The 22,302-nt window shown below is 46.5% G+C and overlaps 1 protein-coding gene across 5 annotated transcripts in view; it reads right to left on the bottom strand.

Moving 5' to 3' along the window:
• The window catches only part of RIN2 (Ras and Rab interactor 2), an 81,663-nt gene that overhangs the window by 6,221 nt on the left and 53,140 nt on the right, over positions 1–22,302 (bottom strand). For all 5 annotated transcript variants that reach the window (XM_054179715.1, XM_054179716.1, XM_054179717.1 and 2 more), the window contains 3 exons: positions 18,173–19,303; positions 4,118–4,423; positions 2,030–2,161 (listed from right to left, as the gene is read on the bottom strand). In XM_054179715.1, coding sequence (XP_054035690.1) covers positions 2,030–2,161; positions 4,118–4,423; positions 18,173–19,303 — 1,569 coding nt within the window. The remainder of the gene's footprint in view (positions 1–2,029; positions 2,162–4,117; positions 4,424–18,172; positions 19,304–22,302) is intronic.

Here is a 22,302-nt window from a genome sequence, read left to right as displayed (position 1 = left end):
ACATGAGAGTCTGGGGCTGGCTGCCTGGGAGAAGAGACCAACCCCCACCTGGCTACAACCTCCCATCAGGGAGTTGTAGACATCAAGAAGGTCTCCCCTGAGCCTCCTCTTCTCCAGGCCAAGCAACCGCAGCTCCCTCAGCCTCTCCTCACAGGGCTGTGCTCCAAACCCCTCCCCAGCTTTGCTGCCCTTCTCTGGACACCTTCCAGCACCTCAACATCCTTCCTAACCTGAGGGGCCCAGAATTGGACACAGGACTCAAGGTGTGGCCTAACCAGTGCTGAGTACAGGGCAGAATGACCTCCCTGCTCCTGCTGGCCACACTATTCCTGATGCAAGCCAGGATACCTGGAGAAGAGGAGGCTCAGGGGAGACCTGATTGCTGTCTACAACTACCTGAAGGGTAGCCAGGTTGTAGCCAGGTGGGGGTTGATCTCTTCTACCAGGCACCCAGCACCAGAACAGGACACAGTCTCAAGCTGTGCCAGGGGAGGTTTAGGCTGGATATTAGGAAGAAGTTCTTCACAGAAAGAGAGATTGGCCATTGGAATGTGCTGCCCAGGGAGGTGGTGGAGTCACCATCACTGGAGGTGTTTAGGAAGAGACTGGATGGGGCTCTTGGTGCCATGGTTTAGTTGATTAGATGGTGTTGGGTGATAGGTTGAACTCAATGATCTCAAAGGTCTTTTCCAACCTGGTTAATTCTATCTTATTCTCACACACTGCTTGTAGGTCACTGCCCTTCTTGGCCAATGGCATCCATTGGCCTTTCATGTGAACTACACATCCCTAAAGCACCAAACAGTTGTTTCTACTCAGTATATCTCAGCTGGTGCCAAGGACAGGGTCAGACAATGAATGGACCTCTTTTGCTGCATTCAAAACAAGATGACATAATAGCCCAGCAAAATATTTCTGCCTTTCAAGCATGATAATGATCTCCAGCTTCATACCTCAAGTGTTTTCCATGTTAAGATTCCTGAAAAATGCACTAGAGGATGCTCTGTACCCAAAGCAGGAAGCAGACTAGTGCCAAACTGGAAGAATGCAGGCAGGGCTCTCTCATGCATACCAGCATGTAAGAGGATACAGGAGTTTCTATGTGCTAAGAGATAGCAGGTATGGGAAACAAACTCACAGCTGAGCTTGGTCACAAGAACTCTTACACTTCCTCATGAACTGGGAGATTCTGGGGCTTGCAGAATACCTTTGTTGAAAACATCACCATGAATACAGAGAAGAGGGAGGTTTTCTTGCCTCTAGTGGGCTTCAAATGTCATTCAAGAGTGCTTCAGGAAACATACTCTTAGGGCTCATAAAAATACTATGTAAGAAGCAAGCATGAAGAAGTGAAGATGATTAAGTGGGGCAATATTCTCTAAAGCACCTCCCCTCAGAAGGGCAGAGAATTTCCCCAAGAGGCTTTTACAAAACATCTAACCCAAGTCTCAGTATACATAGACTCATAGAATGGTGTGGGTTGGAAGGCACCTTAAAAGATCATCTAGTTCCAAGCACCCCACCATGGACAGGGACACTTTCCACTAGCCCAGGTTGCTCAAGGCATCATCCATCCTGCCCTTGAACACCTCCAGGGAGGGAGCATCTACAATCTCCCTGGGCAACCTGTTCCAGTGCCTCACCACCCTCACTGTAATTATGTGTCTCACAATTTAACTAAATCCTATGGCTCTATAAACACTGTCAAGATATTTTCAGGCACAGCAGGATAACCACATTTGGTACTTGCACAGTGCATGTTTGCCTGACACCCTCCCCTTCTTTGCTGAAAACAACATATGGCCTCCTAAGGTAGTACAAACCATCAGACTCCCAGCTCACTCAGACCTGTACTCTGCAAGCTAACCAGCTTTCTCTTGCTTTAAGGTGGAAATAATCATGGGATTCTCTTGTTACATGACTGACATTGCTGACTTTGGGACTCCCCTTGAAAGGACTCAACTGTTATGAGGAAGAATCCCCCCTCCCCATGCCCTTCACTCAGTTCTAACAAAAATGAACAGATTACCTTCTCCGTGCAGCAGAGATGGATCCAGCAGTTCCATCATGTATTCAATCTCAGTATCCAGCTCCAGCATGTCACACTGGGCTAGTACATATGTCAACACAGGCAAGAAGTCATCAGCTCCATACAGCCTCCCTGGGTTGAAGGAAACACAAGACAGTGACAGACAAACCACACCCTTTTACCAGTTCCAGGGTTTGAAAGGCAAAGATTATCCTGGTGAGTGAAGGCAGCAGAATATGTTTGTATTACTCTAGAGCTTCCTGATACCAGTGGACAGCAGAGAGAGCATCACATGACACTCATGGAACAGGAGACCAAGACCAGCTTCATCCTGTACACTTAGCAAGACAAATCTGATGATGCACACCCTGAGGCATGCAAGGGACTTTAAGGACTGGGTTCACCTTGGCATCAGCTCAGCTGGTGAATTCACAAAAGGCTGCCACACCAGTGTGGCCTGACCTCCACCTGCACTTTACCACTGGCTAAGAGATGATGAATAAAGAGAATGCTTATTCATGTGGGGACAACAGCCACTTTCTAGAAGGATCCAGCCACAAATAGCAGTTTCTGAGTCTGAATCACAGCAGAGAAGGCTGAACATAAAAGCCTATTAGATTTGACATGGAGACTCAGCTCATTTTATTCATTATCATTGTTGTTGCTGTTGTTGTTGTTGTTATTATTATATTTTCTAAACAGTTTACATGCAATGTGGCCATACATCTCGGGCTGGCCAAGCTGTGTTCATTACAGAAGTGTGATGCTGACTTAAGCCCACCAAGAGCAGGAGCTAACTTAAGCTTGTTCAAACTCCAGATGACTGAAGGGCTGATATCTGAAGTGACACCAGCTAAAACATAACCCCCAGGTACCACACTATTCTCTGGCTGAAAGTACGTGAGACATCAGATGCTCAAACAACTGCTTGCTCAATGCCATGGTTTATAAACTTCACCTGACAAAACAAGGTAATCCAAGGAGCCACATCTTAGCCCAAGACCTTTAGGGTAATAATTAACTGGAAGCAGCCCCTTGGTATTTTTCTTCTGCATGTTGGAAATACCTTATTCAATGTGGTAACACAGCACGGGGAAAGCAGTGGACAGCACTTCAGGCCACATTCTCATTGCCACTTTAAAATGCAGATTTTGCACAGAAATGAGCAGCTGGGCAGGAGCCTGGACCTAAATTTACAAGAAGTGTCTATGGTCTTTAAGAATCACAAACTTTCACCACTCATCATCTCAAATCTCCAAAGAAAGCAGGCATCTTGATCAGCACCAGACCCAGCTAAATATTCAGTGCTCACTTAGAAAACTGTCAGCCAGGTGCTTACAGGGAAAAATAAAACCAACCAATAACCAAGTCTCCCACTGGCACCAGGGTTGGTTCACCTTAGCTGGTGATCTACCAGAGTGGTGTATGATAAGGCACCACAGTTGCACTTGTGAATTCATGTCACCCAGCAAAGCCCTTTTAATGGTGCCACTGACTACTCAGCAGGTCTGAACCTGTCTGTAATTCCATTTTGTTACCTAGGTTTCAAGGTCATGTTTAGATGTTACTTCTGTTTCAAAAACACAGAAGAAAAGTGTCCAAAGTGACCAGAAATACTGGATCAGAGGCTGCTTTCCTCCACCCATTAACACAGAGCACTCATAGCTGTCATACTGCACATGCAGCTGAATTAGTCCAGCTAAGTACAGGGTGTTACCCTCTATTAGCATTTCCAGAAATGCACTCATTCAGAATTAGTGTCCAATTCAAGGCTCACAGGACATCCTTTCTGACAGCCAGCTTCTAAAGGCTACAGAATTAAGCAAAGCTGCTTTGGTTTTGTTGTTTGGTTGGTTTTTTCAGGCTGCTTCACAGCTCTGCTTCACACTGATTTTGTAAGATGTGCTGCCAGGTGCATCACAGCTATCAGGAAAGAAACAAAGAGGAATAATCCTTCTCAAAAGGGCAAAGACATGCTACAAGTGCTCCAGGAGAAGGAGAGAGACCTGCAGAATCAAGTGGTCTGATTTCCTCCCCCACAAGACAACCTGAACCTGAAGTGAATTTGAACCATGAGTAGCACCATACCTGAGTTATTCTCCATGACAGTGTAAATCAGTTTGCAAACTCTCAGTAGCAGCATGACTTTCTTTTCAGGTGAATACATTTTCTGCATGGTCATGAACTTGACTTTAATCTTTTCAACGTCCACAAAGTCTGGTGTTGGAACAAACACTCCCAGTTCCTGAGGATTCCTCTGCCTCACCAACTGCAGATTTTCCTTCAGCTGTTTCCAAGAACCATCTGCAGTGTGAAACTCTTTCAACATTGCTTCAATGTGGCCCTTCAATGGCTTCAAAATGCACTTATGCATGGCCTTCTCCAGGACAACATCTGTAACAAGAAAACAGAAGTCCAGCTGACTTCCTTCTTTAGAGTAGAGCCAGTATTAATATAACCATTCCCAAAAGAGACTCTAGGGCAGAACCGACTTGCTAAGCCTTATTTATGATACAAGCTGAGTTTCCAGATGTTTGTTAGCAAGAAAACAAAAGGCAGAGCAGAATTGGTATTTCATTTTCATTTATGCCAATGTGTTAAATGTAAAAACCAAAACAAACACAAAGAGTACTGGATGTCAAAAGAGAGAAAGGAGAGAGAGAAAGATAGAAAGGAGAGAGAGAGAGAGAAAGATAGAAAGGAGAGAGAGAGAGAGAAAGATAGAAAGGAGAGAGAGAGAAAGATAGAAAGGAGAGAGAGAGAAAGATAGAAAGGAGAGAGAGAGAAAGATAGAAAGGAGAGAGAGAGAGGGAAAGATAGAAAGGAGAGAGAGAAAGAAAGGAAGAAAGGAAGAAAGGAAGGAAGAAAGAAAGAAAGAAAGAAAGAAAGAAAGAAAGAAAGAAAGAAAGAAAGAAAGAAAGAAAGAAAGAAAGAAAGAAAGAAAGAGAGAAAAAGAGAAAGAGAGAAAGAGAGAAAGAGAGAAAGAGAGAAAGAGAGAAAGAGAGAAAGAGAGAAAGAGAGAAAGAGAGAAAGAGAGAAAGAGAGAAAGAGAGAAAGAGAGAAAGAGAGAAAGAGAGAAAGAGAGAAAGAAAGAAAGAAAGAAAGAAAGAAAGAAAGAAAGAAAGAAAGGAGGGAAAAGGAAAAGAAAGAATGGAAAAAAGAAGGGAAAAAGAAAAGGAAAAGGAAAAGGATGAAAAAGAAAGGAAAAAGAACAAAAGAAAGGAAAAAGGACACAAGAGAGGAAAAAGGACAAAAAAAAAGGAAAAAGGACAAAAGAACTGAAAAAGGACAAAAGAACTGAAAAAGGACAAAAGAAAGGAAAAAGGACAAAAGAAAGGAAAGAAGAAAGGAAAAAGGGAAAAAAGAAAGGAAAAGGGGAAAAGGGAAAAAAGAAAGGAAAAAGAAAAAAGGAAAGGAAAAAGGAAAAAAAGGAAAGGAAAAAGAAAGGAGAGAAAAAAAAAAGAAAGAAAAAGGGAAAAAGGAAGGAAAGGAAAAAGGGGGAAAAGGATGGAAGGGGGAAAAGGGGAAAAAGGAAGGAAAGGGGGGAAAAAAAGGCAAAACCCCCAAATCAACCACGACACAAACGAAACTGTGACTCCAGTTAACTTTTTCCTTTTCTTGTCTATAAGTCTCCAAGTTTTATTTTACTGTGAGCTTCGACTTGAACTCTCAAGTTAAAGCATAACAGTCAAAACCATATTTTTGTCTGCTTTGGCATGAGAGCCCAGCCTCTCTGCATAGTTTCCACCAGGAATTACAACTCAAACAAGTTTCCATAAAACTTGGCTCAGCTTTGTCAAGATCTTTATGAAGTCGGACAGATTATGGGCTTTAAACTAGAAATGAAAACCAAGCTGTGTTTGTCAGGCTTCAGATTTCCTCATGCAAGCTTACAGACAGCTTTGTCATCAACTTTGAAGCCCTTGCTTTGCCAGCAGCATGCTCATGGCACAGTCACCACTGACTTTGGGGCTTTTTTCTTCTTCTTCTACTCAAGGTTTTCTTAAACAGTCATTCTTCAAAGTATGGACCACACCAACAGAGAAAGCTCTTTGCTAAACCTTTTCCCTGCAAACCTTTACTTTATAAGCCAATTTCCTCTCCCCCTCGGTGTCTCTATGCCAACACAGCTTTACTTTAATAATTAGCTTACAAAAATTATGTGTACCACAGTGAACTCAGCACAAGCACAGAAGAAACTGGAGACCCTTCAGCCTGGTCACTGCACAAACACCCTGACAGTGGGGCAGGACCAGAGCCTCCAGCAGGCAGAGGTATTGGGAGCACACAAAAGAGGGACAAAGAACAGGATGAGGAGAAAATGTGTCACTGCTGGATCACACAAGCTGGCAGTGGACATTCCTGCTACTAGTGATGATTCAGTTTCAGTAGACTCATGCCCTTTCCAGGTTCTTTGCCTGTTCTTAGGTGTTTTTCTTAAACCACAGCTGCTTTCCTTGCCCTCCTGTTAAATTACAGACTGTTTCTAAGTCTTGGGATTTACACAGACAGCCACACACTCACCACTCCCAGCAGGCATTACTAACTCTTCTCTTGCTTTATTCTTTTGTTTGTCTCATCCCTGTCTTCATTTTCTCCTTTGGGACTTCACACCTCTCCCATAAAAAGGCATGCCCTTCACATGCTCCTCCTCCATAGCATTTATTCTGTGTGTGTCTGGCATGGCAATTCCCAAATAACCAATTCTTGGGGAGCTCCCATCTCCCCCATCCCAGTTCTGCTGGGGGTTCTGTAACTCCTCTTGCTATTTTCCCCTCCTGGGACTTGAACATCTCTCCTATGAAGGCAGACTAAGAGACTTGGGGCTGTTTAGTCTGGAGAAGAGAAGGCTGACAGGGGATCTTATTCATGTCTATAAACATCTGAGGGGTGGGTGTCAGGATGAAGATGCCAGTCTGGCTTTGCTGGTGCCCAGTGATAGTACAAGGAACAACAGGTACAAGCTGGAATCAGGAGGTTCTGCCTCAATATGAGGAGAAACTTCTTTACTGTAAAAGAGATGGAGCCCTGGAGCAGGCTGCCCAGGGAGGTTGTGGAGTCTCCTTCTCTGGAGACTTTCAAATCCTGCTTGGATGTGTTCCTGTGTGACCTGCCCCTGAAGAAAAGGACTTGGGGGTGCTGGTGGATGAGAAGCTCAACAGGAGCCAGCAGTGTGCACTTGGAGCCCAGGAAGCCAATCACATCCTGGGCTGCATCAAGAGAAGCACAGCCAGCAAGTCAAAGGAGGTGATTCTCCCCCTCTACTCTGTTCTGGTGAGACCCCACCTGGAGTACTGTGTCCAGTTCTGGAGCCTCTATTACAGGAAGGATCTGGAGGTGCTGGAACATGTCCAGAGAAGGACCATGATGATGATCAGAGGGCTGGAGCTGCTCTCCTATGAGGACAGACTGAGGGACTTGGGGTTGTTCAGTCTGGAGAAGAGAAGGCTCCCAGGAGACCTCGTTGTAGCCTTCCAGTATCTGAAGGGGGCCTACAAGAAAGCTGGGGAGGGACTTTTTAGGATGTCAGGTATTGATAGGACTTGGGGGAATGGAGCAAAACTAGAAGTGGGTAGATTCAGATTGGATATTAGGAGGAAGTTCTTCCCCATGAGGGTAGTGAGACACTGGAACAGGTTCCCAGGGAAGTGGTGGAAGCCTCATCCCAGGAGCTTTTTAAGGCCAGGCTGGATGTGGCTGTGAGCAAACTGATGTAGTGTGAGGTGTCCCTACCAATGGCAGCGGGGCTGGAACTGGATGGTCCTTGAGGTCCTTTCCAACCCTAATAATGTTAGGATTCTAGGATGCTGCTTTGGCAGAAGGGTTGGAATTGATCACTGGAGGTCCCTTCCACCCTCTAACATTCTGTGATGCAGGTGGTAAAAATGTGTCTGCTTCATTCCCAGGTGTTTTAAAGGCATCTGAGCTCTCTCACAATGGAGATTCTGAGGCATAACCAGTCTGGTGTCTGTTTTTGATGGCCTTTCACACAATGTGAAGGGTGGATCCCACTGGATCAGAGCCACCAGTTATACATAGCAGGTGGCAACCTTTTGGATGACTTACCTATTATACTTGGTAAAGCCACTCAATCACCACTGACAGCACTCCCAAAGCCAGTCAGGGAAGCAGCTCTTCTGTACAGTGACAAGAAACTGCCTTCCCTGCCATCAAAGCCATCCTCAGGGCTCATGGGGCAGAAATCTTTTGCCATTTGCCATTTAGAATAGAATTAACCAGGTTGGAAAAGACCTTTGAGATCATTGAGTCCAACCTATCACCCAACACCATCTAAGCAACTAAACCATGGCACCAAGTGCCTCAGCCAGTCTCAAACACCTCCAGGTTTAGGCTGGATGTTAGGAAGGAGTTCTGCACAGAAAGAGAGATTTGCCATTGGAATGGGCTGCCCAGGGAGGTGGAGGAGTCACCATCACTGGAGATCACAGAATCACAGAATCACCAAGGTTGGAAGAGACCTCAAAGATCATCAAGTCCAACCTGTCACCACAGACCCCATGACTAAACCACGGCACCAAGTGCCACGTCCAATCCCCTCTTGAACACCTCCAGGGATGGGGACTCCACCACCTCCCTGGGCAGCACACTCCAATGGCTAACAGCTCTCTCAGTGAAGAACTTTCTCCTCACCTCGAGCTTAAACTTCCCCTGGCACAGCTTGAGACTGTGTCCTCTTGTTCTGGTGCTGGTTGCCTGGGAGAAGAGACCAACCCCCACCTGGCTACAACCTCCCTTCAGGGAGTTGTAGACAGCAGGAAGGTCTCCCCTGAGCCTCCTCTTCTCCAGGCTAAGCAACCCCAGCTCCCTCAGCCTCTCCTCACAGGGCTGTGCTCCAAACCCCTCCCCAGCTCTGTTGCCCTTCTCTGGACACATTCCATCAACTCAACATCTTTCACAAATCTCAACCATGTTGGCTAACCAAATTTCTGGAGGGTACATCTAGTTCCTTACTATCTTCACAGGTGATGAATTTTTTTATCATTTTTAACAATTCAACTATTTATTTACACTGCCTGTTCAGTATTTTTAAACAGCAAAAACTCCAGCTGCTTTGCCTGTAAGTGGAACACCTCTGAAGTTTGCATTCCAACCACCTGGTCTTGTGCTTTAAGTCCAAATTAAAGCAGTTGTTGCTGCCAGACTTAATACATGAAGCAAGAGAACTCTATCCCCATAAATCTTTTGCTTCCACTGCAAGTTCTGCACATGAATGGTTAATGACTGCTATGCTTCATCTCAGTAAAGTGTGGTCACCATCATATTTGGGTACAAGATGCTCAATAAACTGTAAAGAAGTCAGCACAGATCCTCAGAGCTTGGTCTGACCATGAGGGAGCTCTCAGCCTGGGGTAGGAGACTGGAGAAGTCAGTACACTTCTATGGCTGATCCTCTGTGGGCACCAGGCTGGAGCTGCTTCACCTGTGCCTGCAGTATAAGTATGGAGAGAACTGCAGAAGCAGTCCCTCCCCAGAGGCTATACAAACTGGATGCTGCTGGGAGGAAAAAAATCCTTCCCAGAGTCCAAATCCTTGGTTGGAGCCAAGCTCATTATCTACAGGTGAGAAGTGGAAGCCTCAAGTCTTCTGCCCTCAACCATTACTGAGTTAGTGCCAGTGCCACAGCTTCCCACACAGGCACCTTTCCTAGCTGCAGGTCATCAGGGTTCCAAAAGCAGTGCCTGGAAATTGCTTTGGAATTTATTCAGTCACTCTCCAGAATTTCTCCAGGAACTTAAATCTATTTGAACCAGAGGAAGACAGCAGCTAACCCTCATGCCTGTGCTCAAAGCTGTGGTCCAAGTACTTATTGCTGGAGGCTATTCCTAATGGTGTCTGTGCTGTTAATGTCCTCAGGTCAATAAACAGGACAGACTATTTCATCAAGCATCCTTCAGTGCTGACCAGTGATGATATTACAGCTACTAGGAGCCAAAGGAAACCACAGAATCACAGAATGGAAGGGGTTGGAAGGGTGCCCTGAAGATCAAGTCCAATCCCCCTGCAGAGCAGGATCACCTAAAGCAGATCACACAGGAACACATCCAGGTGGGCCTTGAAAGTCTCCAGAGATGGAGACTCCACCACCTCTCTGGGCAGCCTGTTCCAGTGCTCTGCCATCCCCAAACTAAAGAAGGTCCTTCTCATGTTTAGATGGGACTTCTATGTTCAAGTTTATAACCATTGCTTCTTGTCCTGTCACTGGGCACCACTGAGAAGAGTCTGGCCCCATCTTCCTGACACCCACTCCTTAGATATTTGTAAGCAACCCCCCCAGACAGCCTCCTCTTCTCCAAGCTAAAGAGATCCAGGCCTCTCAGCCTGTCCTCATGTTAGAGATGTTCCAGTCCCTTACATAAAGGCCATATAGCTGTGATTCCAAAGAGATCCTAACTGCCTCTGCTTGGTAAGGGCAGACAGAGAGAAACTGTCATTCCAGTGCAGCATATTTGGGCAGAACTAGCCAGCAAATGAGGAAGTGACCAACATATGACAGTGTGTCTGAGCTTTGTTGTTGCTGATTAAAAACAAACAAAGACCCACAGAAACAGAACCCACACAACAACAACAGTAAAAAACCCCAGACCCCAAACCAACCCCAAACAGACAACCTTTTCATCTCCCTTATAACATGCCTTGACACAGACATAAGAAGCAGGGAGTTCTGCTCTCAAATGCAAAAGTGACAAATTTAAGCAAGCCAGAAGGCCAACAACATAGCAAGAATGATAAGGACTGGGCTTTAATGTCCTATAATAGCACTCATATATACTAATTAATATAAACCCCATATAATTATCAATTATTAAAGCCTGAAAGGACAGTGGTGCTTGTGATGTGGGTCTCAGACCAATATTCAGTGTCATAAGACACCTCATAAGAGTGTTTGGCATCAGATCATTCAACTGTTTGCCCTCTCTTCTGAACTACTGTACTGGCCCCTTTCAGAGAAAGGTGTTTCAGGGTATAAGCCCACAAAATAATTCCCAGTCAGCAGCAGCCTTTGCTGTTTCACTTCTAATGGCCACCAAAAGGCACAGGAGGCTCTCCCAGGCAATTAGCAAGTTGTGAGTCACAGAATTATAGCATCACAGAAGGGCTTAGGCTGGAAGGGACCTTAGAGATCATCTACTCCAACCTCCCTGCCATGGGCAGGGACACCTCTCAGCTAGATGTGGTTCCTCAAGGTCTCATCCCACCCGGCCCTCAGTACCCCCAGGGAGAAGGTAACCACAGTTTCCCTGAGCAGCCTATCCAGAATCTTACCACTTCTTCCTAAGATCATGTCCAAACCTGCTCTCCCTCAATTTAAAGCCATTCCCCTTTGGCCCACTGCCAGACACCCTTATGAAAAGACCCTCTCCAGCCTTCTTGTAGGATCCCTTCAGGTACTGGCAGCTATAGGTTCCCCTGGAGTCTTCTCCAGGCTGAACAACCCCCAGCTCCCTCAGCCTATCCTCAGAGCAGAGGTGCTCCAGCACTTGCATGATCTTTGTGTCCCACCTCTGCACTCACTCCAACAACTCTGTGTCCTTCTTATGCTGGGGACACCAGAACTGGATGCAGTATTTGAGGTGGGGGTCTCACAACAGCAGAGTGAAGGGGAACTGAGGACTGATTTTTCCATTAAGATTCTGTATGTTCCTCAGACCCAAAACTGGCAAGGAAAAATTCCTGTTTATTTCTGCATATGCAAAATGTTTTTCAATACCCTCCCAGGGTGCTTAATCCTGCAAACCCAAACCTAACACTCACCAGATTCTTGTTTTTTGACACCGAGCAGCACTTGAGCTGAGCTCCATCTCGTGTTCCTGAACTGATACCTATAATTAGCCTCTACCCTCAAAATGGGAACTGGAAATGCTTTGATAAATGAATTGGAAAGGCCAGCCAGCTAGTTTCGTTGTGACTTGTGGAAACACATCTGCATCCTGTGCTGACAAGCTGTTTTGTTTTGCTGCAAACCACACAAGTCTGCATCTCCAGAAGACAACACATTACTCACTGCCAGTGTCCTCATGCAGCCTTTTTGCAAGCCTGGCTGCCTGAAGCTGCAGGCACGCTCACCTTCTCCAGGCTGAGAGCGCAGCTTTGCCAACTGTTGTTATTCCCACTGAGACTATCCAGAAAATTCCAGGCCCTGGATTCACACACAAGCCTTGTTTATCATCTATGATGGCCAAGTTGTTCCTCAGTAAAAGAAGGGCTCAGTAAGAGACTGAGGAAGCCTGGAGAAGAGGAGGCTCAGGGGAGACCTTATTGCTCTCTACAACTACCTAAAGGGAGGTTGTAGCCAGGTGGGGGTTGGTCTCTTCTCCCAGGCAACTAGCACTAGAACAAGAGGACACAGTCTCAAGCTGCACCAGGGGAGGTTTAGGCTCAAGGTGAGGAGAAAGTTCTTCACAGAGAGAGTTGTTAGTCATTGGAATGTGCTGCCCAGGGAGGTGGTGGAGTCTTCGTCCCTGGAGGTGTTCAAAAAGGGATTGGCCATGGCACTTGGTGCCATGGTTTAGTAGTCATGAGGTGTTGGGTGACGGGTTGGACTTGATGATCTCTGAGGTCTTTTCCAACCTTACTGATTCTATGATAACCATCACAGAAAGGCAAGGCCCTGCTCAAGAAACATTGCCTGGGAGGCTGAAAGTGGAAAGTGGCTTTGGAACACCACAGAAGGAACGTGCAGGACACTTGAGCACGCTGCATTTGCTCTTGGATTTTCCTAATATCTTGCATGATGACATACTGGCATGACCGACACACATCTATTTTAAGACAGCTCATGTCAGGATAGCCAAGTGTCCAGTTCCTGGTGGAATTCTACAGTGACACATGCCTAGTCCATGGTGCAGACAATGGCATCTCCTCCAAAGGAGTAAGACTTGAAAATAAGACCTCGCACAAGCCACACAACCTACACAACCCTTAAAACAGAGGTAGGACTGAGGTGGGTGATGTGTAGGCAGTGGTGGCAGAAGTTGAGCAACTATAGAAGAAAAGTCTGTAGGGTAAACCTCTCCTCATTTTACCTACATAAAGGACACCAATGAATGTGCAATGTTTGTCTTGCTTCAATCAGCTGTGGTTTAATTAAAACTCATACTATGGCTGAGTGCTAAACATGTGTTCTCTTAAAGAACAAAGAATAAAGCAGCAGGGGAGAAATTACAAAGTAAATCAAAGGGATGGTCTGGAAAAGGAGAACCCAATCTTCTGCCTCTGCTCAGTGCTTTTACCACTGCTTCTTCTTTGCCTCTATCCCTCTACTCCCATAGTGAGAAGAGGAGCACTGGGGGCACTTGAAGCCATGGTTTAGTTAGTCATGAGGTGCTGGGTGATAGGTTGGACCTGATGATCTCTGAGGTCTTTTCCAACCTTATTGATTCTATGATTCTATGAAACACTGGTTGGTTTCAACTCAACATGAAAAGATACAAAGATGAACAAAAGGGTGGAGGGACAAGACACCAAGGCAAATGCATAAGCACCTAAAAAGTAACATAGTGCTAAAACCCTGCCAACATGATTTTTTAAAGACTAATTGGACCAGTGAAGTAGAGGGGAGCAGGTTGTAGATACAGAGAGCAGAGCAGGCTGCATCTTTTTACACAGCAGGCTTCACCTTTTAAAGACCCCCAACCCTATTCCATGAAACCCTCCTGTAAGCAAACAAGGGAAGAATTGTCCTGCTGGAATTACCATAAGGTGGGTGCATGAACAGGTGCATAAAACACTGCACTGAGGCCCTGACTCAGATTCATAGAATGGGTTGGGTTGGAAAGGACCTTAAAGATCATTCAGTTCCAACCCCACTGCCATGGGCAGAGACACTTTCCACTAGCCCAGCTTGCTCAAGGCCTCATCCAGCCTGGCTTTGAACACCTCCAGGGAGGGGACATCCATGACTTCCTTAGGCAACCTGTTCCAGTGTCTCACCACCCTCACTGTAAAGAATTTCTTTCTAATATCCAGTCCAAATCTCTCCTCCTGAAGCTTCAATCCATTCTCTCTCATCCTATTGCAATAAGCCCTTGTAAAAAGTCCCTTCCCTGCTTTCTTTTAGGCTCCCTTCAGGTGCTAGAAGGATACTATAAGGTTTCTCCAGAGCCTACTCTCTCCAGACTGAGCAGACCAAACTCTCTTGGCTTGTCCCCATAGGGGAGGTCCTCCAGCCCTCTGATCATCTTCATGCCTTCCTCTGGACCTGCTCCAGCAGTTCCATGGCCCTCTTATGCTGTGGGCACCAGAACTGGATGCAGTACTGCAGATGGGACCTCACCAGGCAGAGGGGCAGAATCTGAAGCGACAGGCAGTATTATTTAAGCACCTTCCCACACAATCAGTTAATACCTTACTGACAACATTCATATCAGCCATTTCTTGGGCTGGGCCCAGATTTAGGCATTGAGACTGAGGTTGTTCAGATGTAAGATCCTGCCTGCTGAGCAGCTGGCAAAGTTATGACAGTCAACTTGACTTCTTTCTGTTCACAGCCAGGAAGCAAAGAAACACAAACAAAACCTCTCAAATATTTACTATCCAAGCAGCTGTGGGCTATCAGGGTCTCTTCTGACCAGTCCAGATACACACAGAATCATAGAATCAGTCAGGGTTGGAAGGGACCACAAGGATCATCCAGTTCCAACCCCCCTGCCATGGGCAGGGACACCCCACACTAGAGCAGGCTGGCCAGAGCCTCTTCCAGCCTGGGCTTAAACACCTCCAGGGATGGGGCCTCAACCACCTTTCTGGACAACCCATTCCAGGGCTTCACCACTCTCACGGTGAAGAACTTCCTCCTCACATCCAGTCTGAATCTCCCCACCTCCAGCTTCATTCCATTCCCCCTAGTCCTATCACTACCTGAGATCCTGAGAAGTCCCTCCCCAGCCTTCTTGAAGGCCCCCTTCAGATACTGGAAGGCCACAATGAGGTCACCTCGGAGCCTCCTCTTCTCTAGACTGAACAGCCCCAACTCTTTCAGTCTGTCCTCATAGGAGAGGTGCTCCAGCCCTCTGAATACATCCACTCTGTGAATACATATTCAGGTGTGGATGACATTTTTAAAAATCCTTTGTATTTATCCTTAAACAGTAAAAAGCCACAAGCTTCTTGACTTTATCCCAATCCTGTTGTGTCAGGAAGGGTTAACAGCCTACAGTGCTAAGATTAGGAGGCGCCTGTCAGAAATAATTAGAAACCCTGATGCACATTCTCCCTATGATTTGGCCCAAGATAAATAATTTGATAGGCTCCCTGTCTGGGAAACTTAAAAAGATCTCCACAGAAGTCTCATGCTGGGAAGTCTGAGATACAGTTCTGCAAGAAAAGCTTCATGACCACAGATTCACAAGTCGCATTGGGTTGGAAGGGACCCTCAAAGGTCACCTTGTCCAAACCTCCTGCAGGCAGGAGGGACACCTCCAACTACATCAGGCTGCCTAGGGACACATAAACTCTGATCTTAAATATCTCCAGGGACAGGGCCTCAACCACATCCCTGGGCAACCTGTTCCAGTATTTTGCCACTCTCATTGTAAAGAACTTCCTCCTGATGTCCATCCTAAATCTCCCCTCCTCCAGTTTCAAAGCACTGCCCCTCCTCCTATCACTTCAAGCCCTTCTAAACAGTCCTTCCCCAGCTTTCCTGTAGATCCCCTTCAGATATTGAAATGTAGTGATAAAATATCCTCAGAGCCTTCTCTACTCCAGACTGAACAGCCCCGATTCTTTCAGTCTGTCTTTGTAGGAGAGGTGCCCCAGCCCTCTGATCATCTTTGTGGCCCTCCTCTGGACCTGCTCCAACAGGTCTATGTCTCTCTTGTGTTGCAAGACCAGTAGCTGGACACAGCACTCCAAGTGAGATTACACAGATGTGGGAGAAGGTGCCAAACACCAACCACTTGACTAAGCCTGAGTGGGTGGGTGCTGCTCCAGCATGCATGGAAATTCAGGAGACAACAGCAGGATAAGGTGAACTCTGACTGCCCTGGAGGAGGCACCCAGCTCTGCTGGGTGGAGAAGGAGGTGAGGACTGGTTCCAACTCCTCTCCACAGAGGCCAGACCAGGGAGCTAAGAGGCACAAACATTTTCTGCGGCAGTCTCCCTCCTTGTCCCACCAGCAGCAAGGCCCAAGCTGGAACATGAAGCTGCTACTACGTGTGTGCCTGGCAACTCTTCCTGCAGGTCCCTGGCTGCTGCAGCCCACTCTAACACGGTGGCCACCAGGCCTGAGCAGAGCCCTAGAGCTCAGATTCCTCCTTGCCACCTGGGAGGGTACACAAGAAACAGAAAGGAGGAGGAGTTTCCCCAGCAGCACGCATCCAGCCCTAGGCTGACACACGGAGAAGAAAAACCTGCACCATGAAAGTGTGAACTGACAAGGGAGGATAAAAGACTACCCAAAGTTAAAATCCAGGCTGAAATAGTCAAGGAAAACTGCAGAAAACAGGGAGTGCTGCATCATAAAAAGTTCTCTATACGGATGACTAAATCTTGGTGTTACATAGTTATCTGTTTAGCTCAGCAACATCTGATGCTCCTGATCCACTGTGGTTGTTTGCAGGCTCCAGCCATAGGCAGCAGATGATTCAAAAGCAAGTTCTTCCTTTGTTTAAACTATCCAGCTTTCTAAATTAATTACCTTTAATCACACGATCAAAGCCAGACTTTCTGTCGCTGAAGGAAACCAATCGAGTTTGGTTCTTACACTTCATAGCTTCAGCTACTCCAAACTACTGGAACACTTAAAAGCAGACAGCATTTTCCCAGTCTTTAGAGACCCAGGGTCTGATTGAACCACACCCTTAGAACGAAAAGCTCAAGTCAAACCATGCCCTCACAACCCTACAAGCAAACTAGGTCTGTGTTTTCCTCAACTATCCAGTACTCTGCAGAAACCCTGGCAGTAATGTGCTTGCACCACTGCTCCATTTTTAGTTTCCATGTAACACCCACATAATATTCTTTATTCATCTAGTGAGAAGATTGTATGTCTTTGAAAGAGGCTTGATTACCAAGAGACTCTTCATGGCCTTGTATTTGCTTTAGCAGTGCTGGCTGCTTTTGCTTGACTTTGTGGAAATGAAGTTGAGGTTAAGTGCAAATACTTCCTCTCGGTCAAGAGCAGACAAAGAAGTCAACATCAAATCACCCACTACTTCCAGAGGAGGAACTTTCTGCCAATTCTGCACCAGGCCAACTGTTGGGACATTGGAGGCCAGGAGAAAAACAAGCAAATTGGAACTGAAGTGAGCTCACAAGGAAAGTATTCTGCCCCGAGGGATGTTTACCTCCTAAATGTGGCTTATAGTCTCTTCTACAAATACTGCTCAGACTCTGGCAAGATAGAGGGGCAGTGAGGTTTTTATGCAGCAACAATGATTTCACTTTTGTGGACACACAAGTCTCTCTCTGTGTTGTTAAAACATGTATTCAAACATACAGCTCATCTGCAACCACTTAGAAACATGTACATGCAACAGAGAGGTACCGAAAACCCGAGGCCAGCAGCCCCTTCTCTCTCTTGCACATGTTTGTGTCTTTGATTTTTAAAACTCTTAGACAGCTTTTTATTTAGCTTCAAGTGCAGGGACACTGCAGCTTGGCTAGGAGTGACTATTTGGAAGAATGAGATTTATTTCAGAAGGCAAGCTGCTATGAAAGGTCTCTCTGCTCCTAAATGTCACTGTTTTCAAATGAATTTTCGCTTTGCAGTCCACATGGTTAGAACTGGCACAGTTTTAGTCCATACATCAAGAACTGTTCCAGTGTAATTCAGGGAAGAATCATGTATGCAAGCAAATAAAGGATTGTGTATTGTTAATAGTACAACAGCTTAAAAAAACCCCAAAACAGTAATAATCATAGGTTAAAAGCCCATATTGAAGCTATTTTAAGGATGGATTTCTACAAACAATTTTGCAGCCCAGTTACTCTGAGTTGCTAGGGTGACTGGAGGCAGGGAGGGGGAGTGGGGTTGCTTTGTTTTAAGACTCAAATGCTCAGTGGCTTGAACTCTGCTAGCAAAGTCAACTCCACCTTTCCAAACCAGCCCAAGGACTATCACTATAAACACAGATGACACGTTTTCCCCTTCCCCCAAAACACAGGAGAGTGTTTCTTACCTATCTGGTCCTCGGGGATCAGGGATTCGATTGGGGGATCAAGTTCGGAGCTTTGGGACAAATAGTTCTTGACTTGAGTCATGAACTGCCGAATGGTTTGCAGCATATCAGTGCTTGAAACATGGCACTCCTTGTTTTCCTGCAGAAAACTGACATAGTCCTGCACCAGGCACCCAAAGTAAGTGCGTTTGTCCCGGGACATCTCTGCAATTTTCTTTATCATCCTCTTTTCGGGGGTCATGAAGGAACTGAAAACTCCGCTCACTTTCCGCAGCTGAGATTTCACAATCTTGGGGAGAACAAACGAACTGTTTCTTTTCTTCTTGGACTTCAAAGGGGGTGCCATGCTCTCTTGGTCACTTTCCCCCTCAAAATCCTCCAGGCTGCTGTTAGTGTCCCCCTCATAGCCGAAGAGCGGCATGCTCCGATCGAAGTCTAGGGAGTCGGAGGAGGAGGTGGAAATGCTCATGTCGCTCAGTCTCTGCCTGCCTCCATTCCACGCTATGTGTGACTCAGAGCTCGTGGCTGCCGCCTTTTTGGCAGCTGCCGGAGCTGGCTCGGGCAGGGTTTCACCTGGAACGCCGGCGGCTTCGGGCGCAGGTACGGAGCCGCAGCCAGGTCGAGTTCCTGCTGTGGTCTTGGAGCTACCTTCCACCTCTGAGGAAAGCGCCTGCTTCTTCAGGCGGGGAGGAGGGATAGGGGTTGGTTTACTCTGCAGCAAATCCGAGCCTCTCTCTTTCTTATGGTTGACTGTTTCTGGCATGCTCGCCTGCTTTATAGTCCTGGAAAGCTGTGGACTCGTGAGGATGCTATTAATAGAAGGAGGTGGTGGCCGGGGCGGGGGGGAGCGAGGCCTTGCTGTGCCATTCACGTCTGGAGTTCTCGGGCTCTGCCTTTTCAGACTTCCACCGAGGTCCTGGCTGTGTACTTTTAAGAAGAGAGGATTAATGAAACACAGTGCTCCGTTGGTCTGGCTGCACTCCAGCTCCGAGGGCGTTCTGGTTCGTATAGAATGCACTCCATTTATAAGGCAGAGATGACGGGAGGCTTTGCAAGCACTGTCCAAAGGCACAGGCCTTTGAGGCGGTGAAAGGTCTGGGGGGTTGCTGTTAGCTGAGGAGCTCCAGAAGTCTGGAAAAAGAAAAATCATCATTGCATTAACATAAGAATGCAAAACAGCAAGCAGAGGGCTTTCAGAATGTTCAGCAGAACTTCACTGCTTTCAAGTATTAAGAAATTTAAACAAGCTTTTATTAATTCAGAGCGGGGGAGGGAGGGAGGCAGGGGGGAAACAACACAAAACAACAACATTCTGAGGGAATCTCTTTAAACACCACCAGACATAGCTGCATGCTGCACTCTTGGGACTGCTGTTACTCATTTATAAATACCATGACCTATGTGTAGCTTCCAATCAGCCCACTGAGCTAAGCTTAAAAATAAACTGAGAGTCAAAAATGAAGACCAAGACAGTAATTCTTACCAACTTGAGACCAAAATGAACAGACTCCTTACAAGCATCTCTAACTCATGAGAAATAAGCCTAGATTCTCAGCTTGTATCAATGAGACCACTCCATTAAAGACAACAATTAGGCTGATGTCCACCAGCTGATGGCCACTTAAGGCAATTCAAGGAAGTTTTTGGTCTGGTTTCTTTTGATAGCGAACAAATGCAACTACACATGAAGAGCCAGCCCCTATTTTGCTGTGCTGGGTGCACTCACAACCTTGAAGTATGCAGCCCTGCCTCTGCAGTGGTGACAGAGTTTTGCCTGAGGTTCTAGACACTCAGCAGCATGTAAAGAGACCAAACGTGAAGTCCCACACCAGCAGTGTGGAAAACCTGTGATAAACCAGCAAGTTTCAGCTGCAGCCTCCGCACCTGTCCCAGCAAAGTGCCAGCATGCTTGTGAAACTGAGTTGATGATAGAGCCCATTAGCTCCTGAAAATATGAAGGCTGAAACAAGACAAGGCCTTGAGGACAGCAAACAGACTGAAATAAGGGAGCAATACCAGAGGAGGGATAAAATTTGCCAGTCTTGACATGGGCCCTTTTCCTGTAGTGTCAAGAAGCCTCATGCGGGCTGTTGAGCAATGACACCTGAATGCTAAACAATCCACAACAGGGTCCATGCCCAACAGCTGTGTCTTGTCCACAAGACAGACAACAGGAAATGGCCCATGGTGATAGGCCACTGTCACAGAACACATGTAGGCACAGACATATTTCTCTACATAGTCACATAATGCTGCTGGGTTTTTTCCAGCTCCATCACCGCACATCCTTGCCTGAGGATCCCTCAGCAGACTGACCAGTGTGCCTGGCACATGAGTTAGTGCAACGATGCGTGATGTAAGCACTGCTTCAGGTCAAACACAAGAGAGACAGAGAGGAAATCTCATGTTTAGCATGCCAAACTTTACAGGTTGGCAGCAGCCTTGAAACTCTCACAAGCAGTTCTTCCTGCTGTGCTTTACAAGGCTATATGCTACTGACCTGCTTGTGAAGGTCTCTCTCTGAGTCTACATCATAACAGTTCTGACAGGAGCTACAACCCTCCATGTTGAGGCATGGAACAGGCTGCCCAGACAGGTTGTGAAGGCTTCTCTGGAGACATTCAAACCCCACCTGGTTGCATTCCTGTGTGACCTACTGTAGGTGATCCTGCTCTGGCAGCGGGGTTGGACTAAATGATCTTTTGAGGTCCCTTTCAACTCCTAACGTTCTGTGATTCTGTGCTTTGTGCCTGTGTTGCTTAAGGAAAGCTCACACTTAACAGAAAGGGCCCTTGGGAGTTTTTAGACATCTCTTGGTCCAAAGCATTGAGGGACTGACTTCCTGGTGTACTCTCTTGCATGTGGACACCTAGAACTCCACCTGAATCTCAACTTTGTTGTTTGGTTTTTGCCCACAGAGGCTGTGATCTCAATCTGGTGTGCAGTAGATAACTGTCCACAAATACACCACCACACAGACACTCATGCATCAGCCTCCTCAGCTTTCAAATGTATTAAAGAAACAATACACAACACAGAGAGAGACTGTTCTGTTCAAGATTAAGACCAACGCTGCAGCAGGTAGGCCATGGTGCTCTCAGGAAGTGAGGACACTGTGGTTAGTTTGAAGGGCTCACTCAACACCACCGTTATCGTCTCCTATGGAGAAACTCACCCAATGTTACTTTAAGGCTTCCAGGTGTCACTGGGAGACTGTCTTCACTACACTGTATCCCAGTCAGACCTCTTTTTCCTCCTGTCCAAATATTCACCTAATCAACAGTTCCAGGTTTCCCATGAAAATCCATGCTTTCACCTGATTACCTAAACTTGCAGATAAACAGTGCACAAGTCATTGGTCTTCTCTTTAAAACCAAGCCCTTAACTGCATTGGTACTGCAGCAAAACAAAATGCAAAGCAGTGCAATGCTTCCCTGTGGATGGATTTGCTGCAAAGTCCCATCAACAAGTTCTAGAGAGCCTCATGCTAACACTCTGATTGAGTGAGGATCTGTTTCTAAATTCAAGATGATTCAAAAATCTGCTGGGACAAAGACTGCTGACAGTCAACCCTCCCTTCCTGCAGAAGAAAATGAGGCCATTCAGCACTTTGCAGGAGTTGCTCAACAATTCATCTGGGTGGAACCCACGGTTCAAATCTCACCAGGCTTTGCATCTCTTGCAAGCTCTGGATAGATTTTGAAACAAGCCTGTGTTTGGTTGCAGCAGTCAAGGCTATGAGGATGATGAGGGGACTGGAGCACTGCCTGGTGAGGAGAGGCTGAGGGACCTGGGGCTTTTTAGTCTGGAAAAGAGACAACTGAGAGGGGATTTACTAAATGTTTATCAATATCTGAGGGCTGGGGGTCAGGAGGGAGGGGACAGGCTCTGCTCACTTCCTCCCTGTGATAGGACAAGGATCAATGGATGTAAGCTGCAGCACAGGAGGTTCCACCTCAACACAAGGGGGAACTTCTTTCCTGTGAGGGTCACAGAGCACTGGAACAGGCTGCCCAGAGAGGTTGTGGAATGTCCTTCTCTGGAGACTTTCAAAGACCTGTCTGGATGCATTCCTGTGTGACCTGAGCTAGATTGTATGGTCCTGCTCTGGCAGGGGGGTTGGACTCGAT

The sequence above is a fragment of the Dryobates pubescens genome, chromosome 3 (assembly GCF_014839835.1).
Source record: "Dryobates pubescens isolate bDryPub1 chromosome 3, bDryPub1.pri, whole genome shotgun sequence".
Classification (NCBI taxonomy): Eukaryota; Metazoa; Chordata; class Aves; order Piciformes; family Picidae; genus Dryobates; species Dryobates pubescens.
This window is presented reverse-complemented; position numbering and strand designations above follow the sequence as displayed.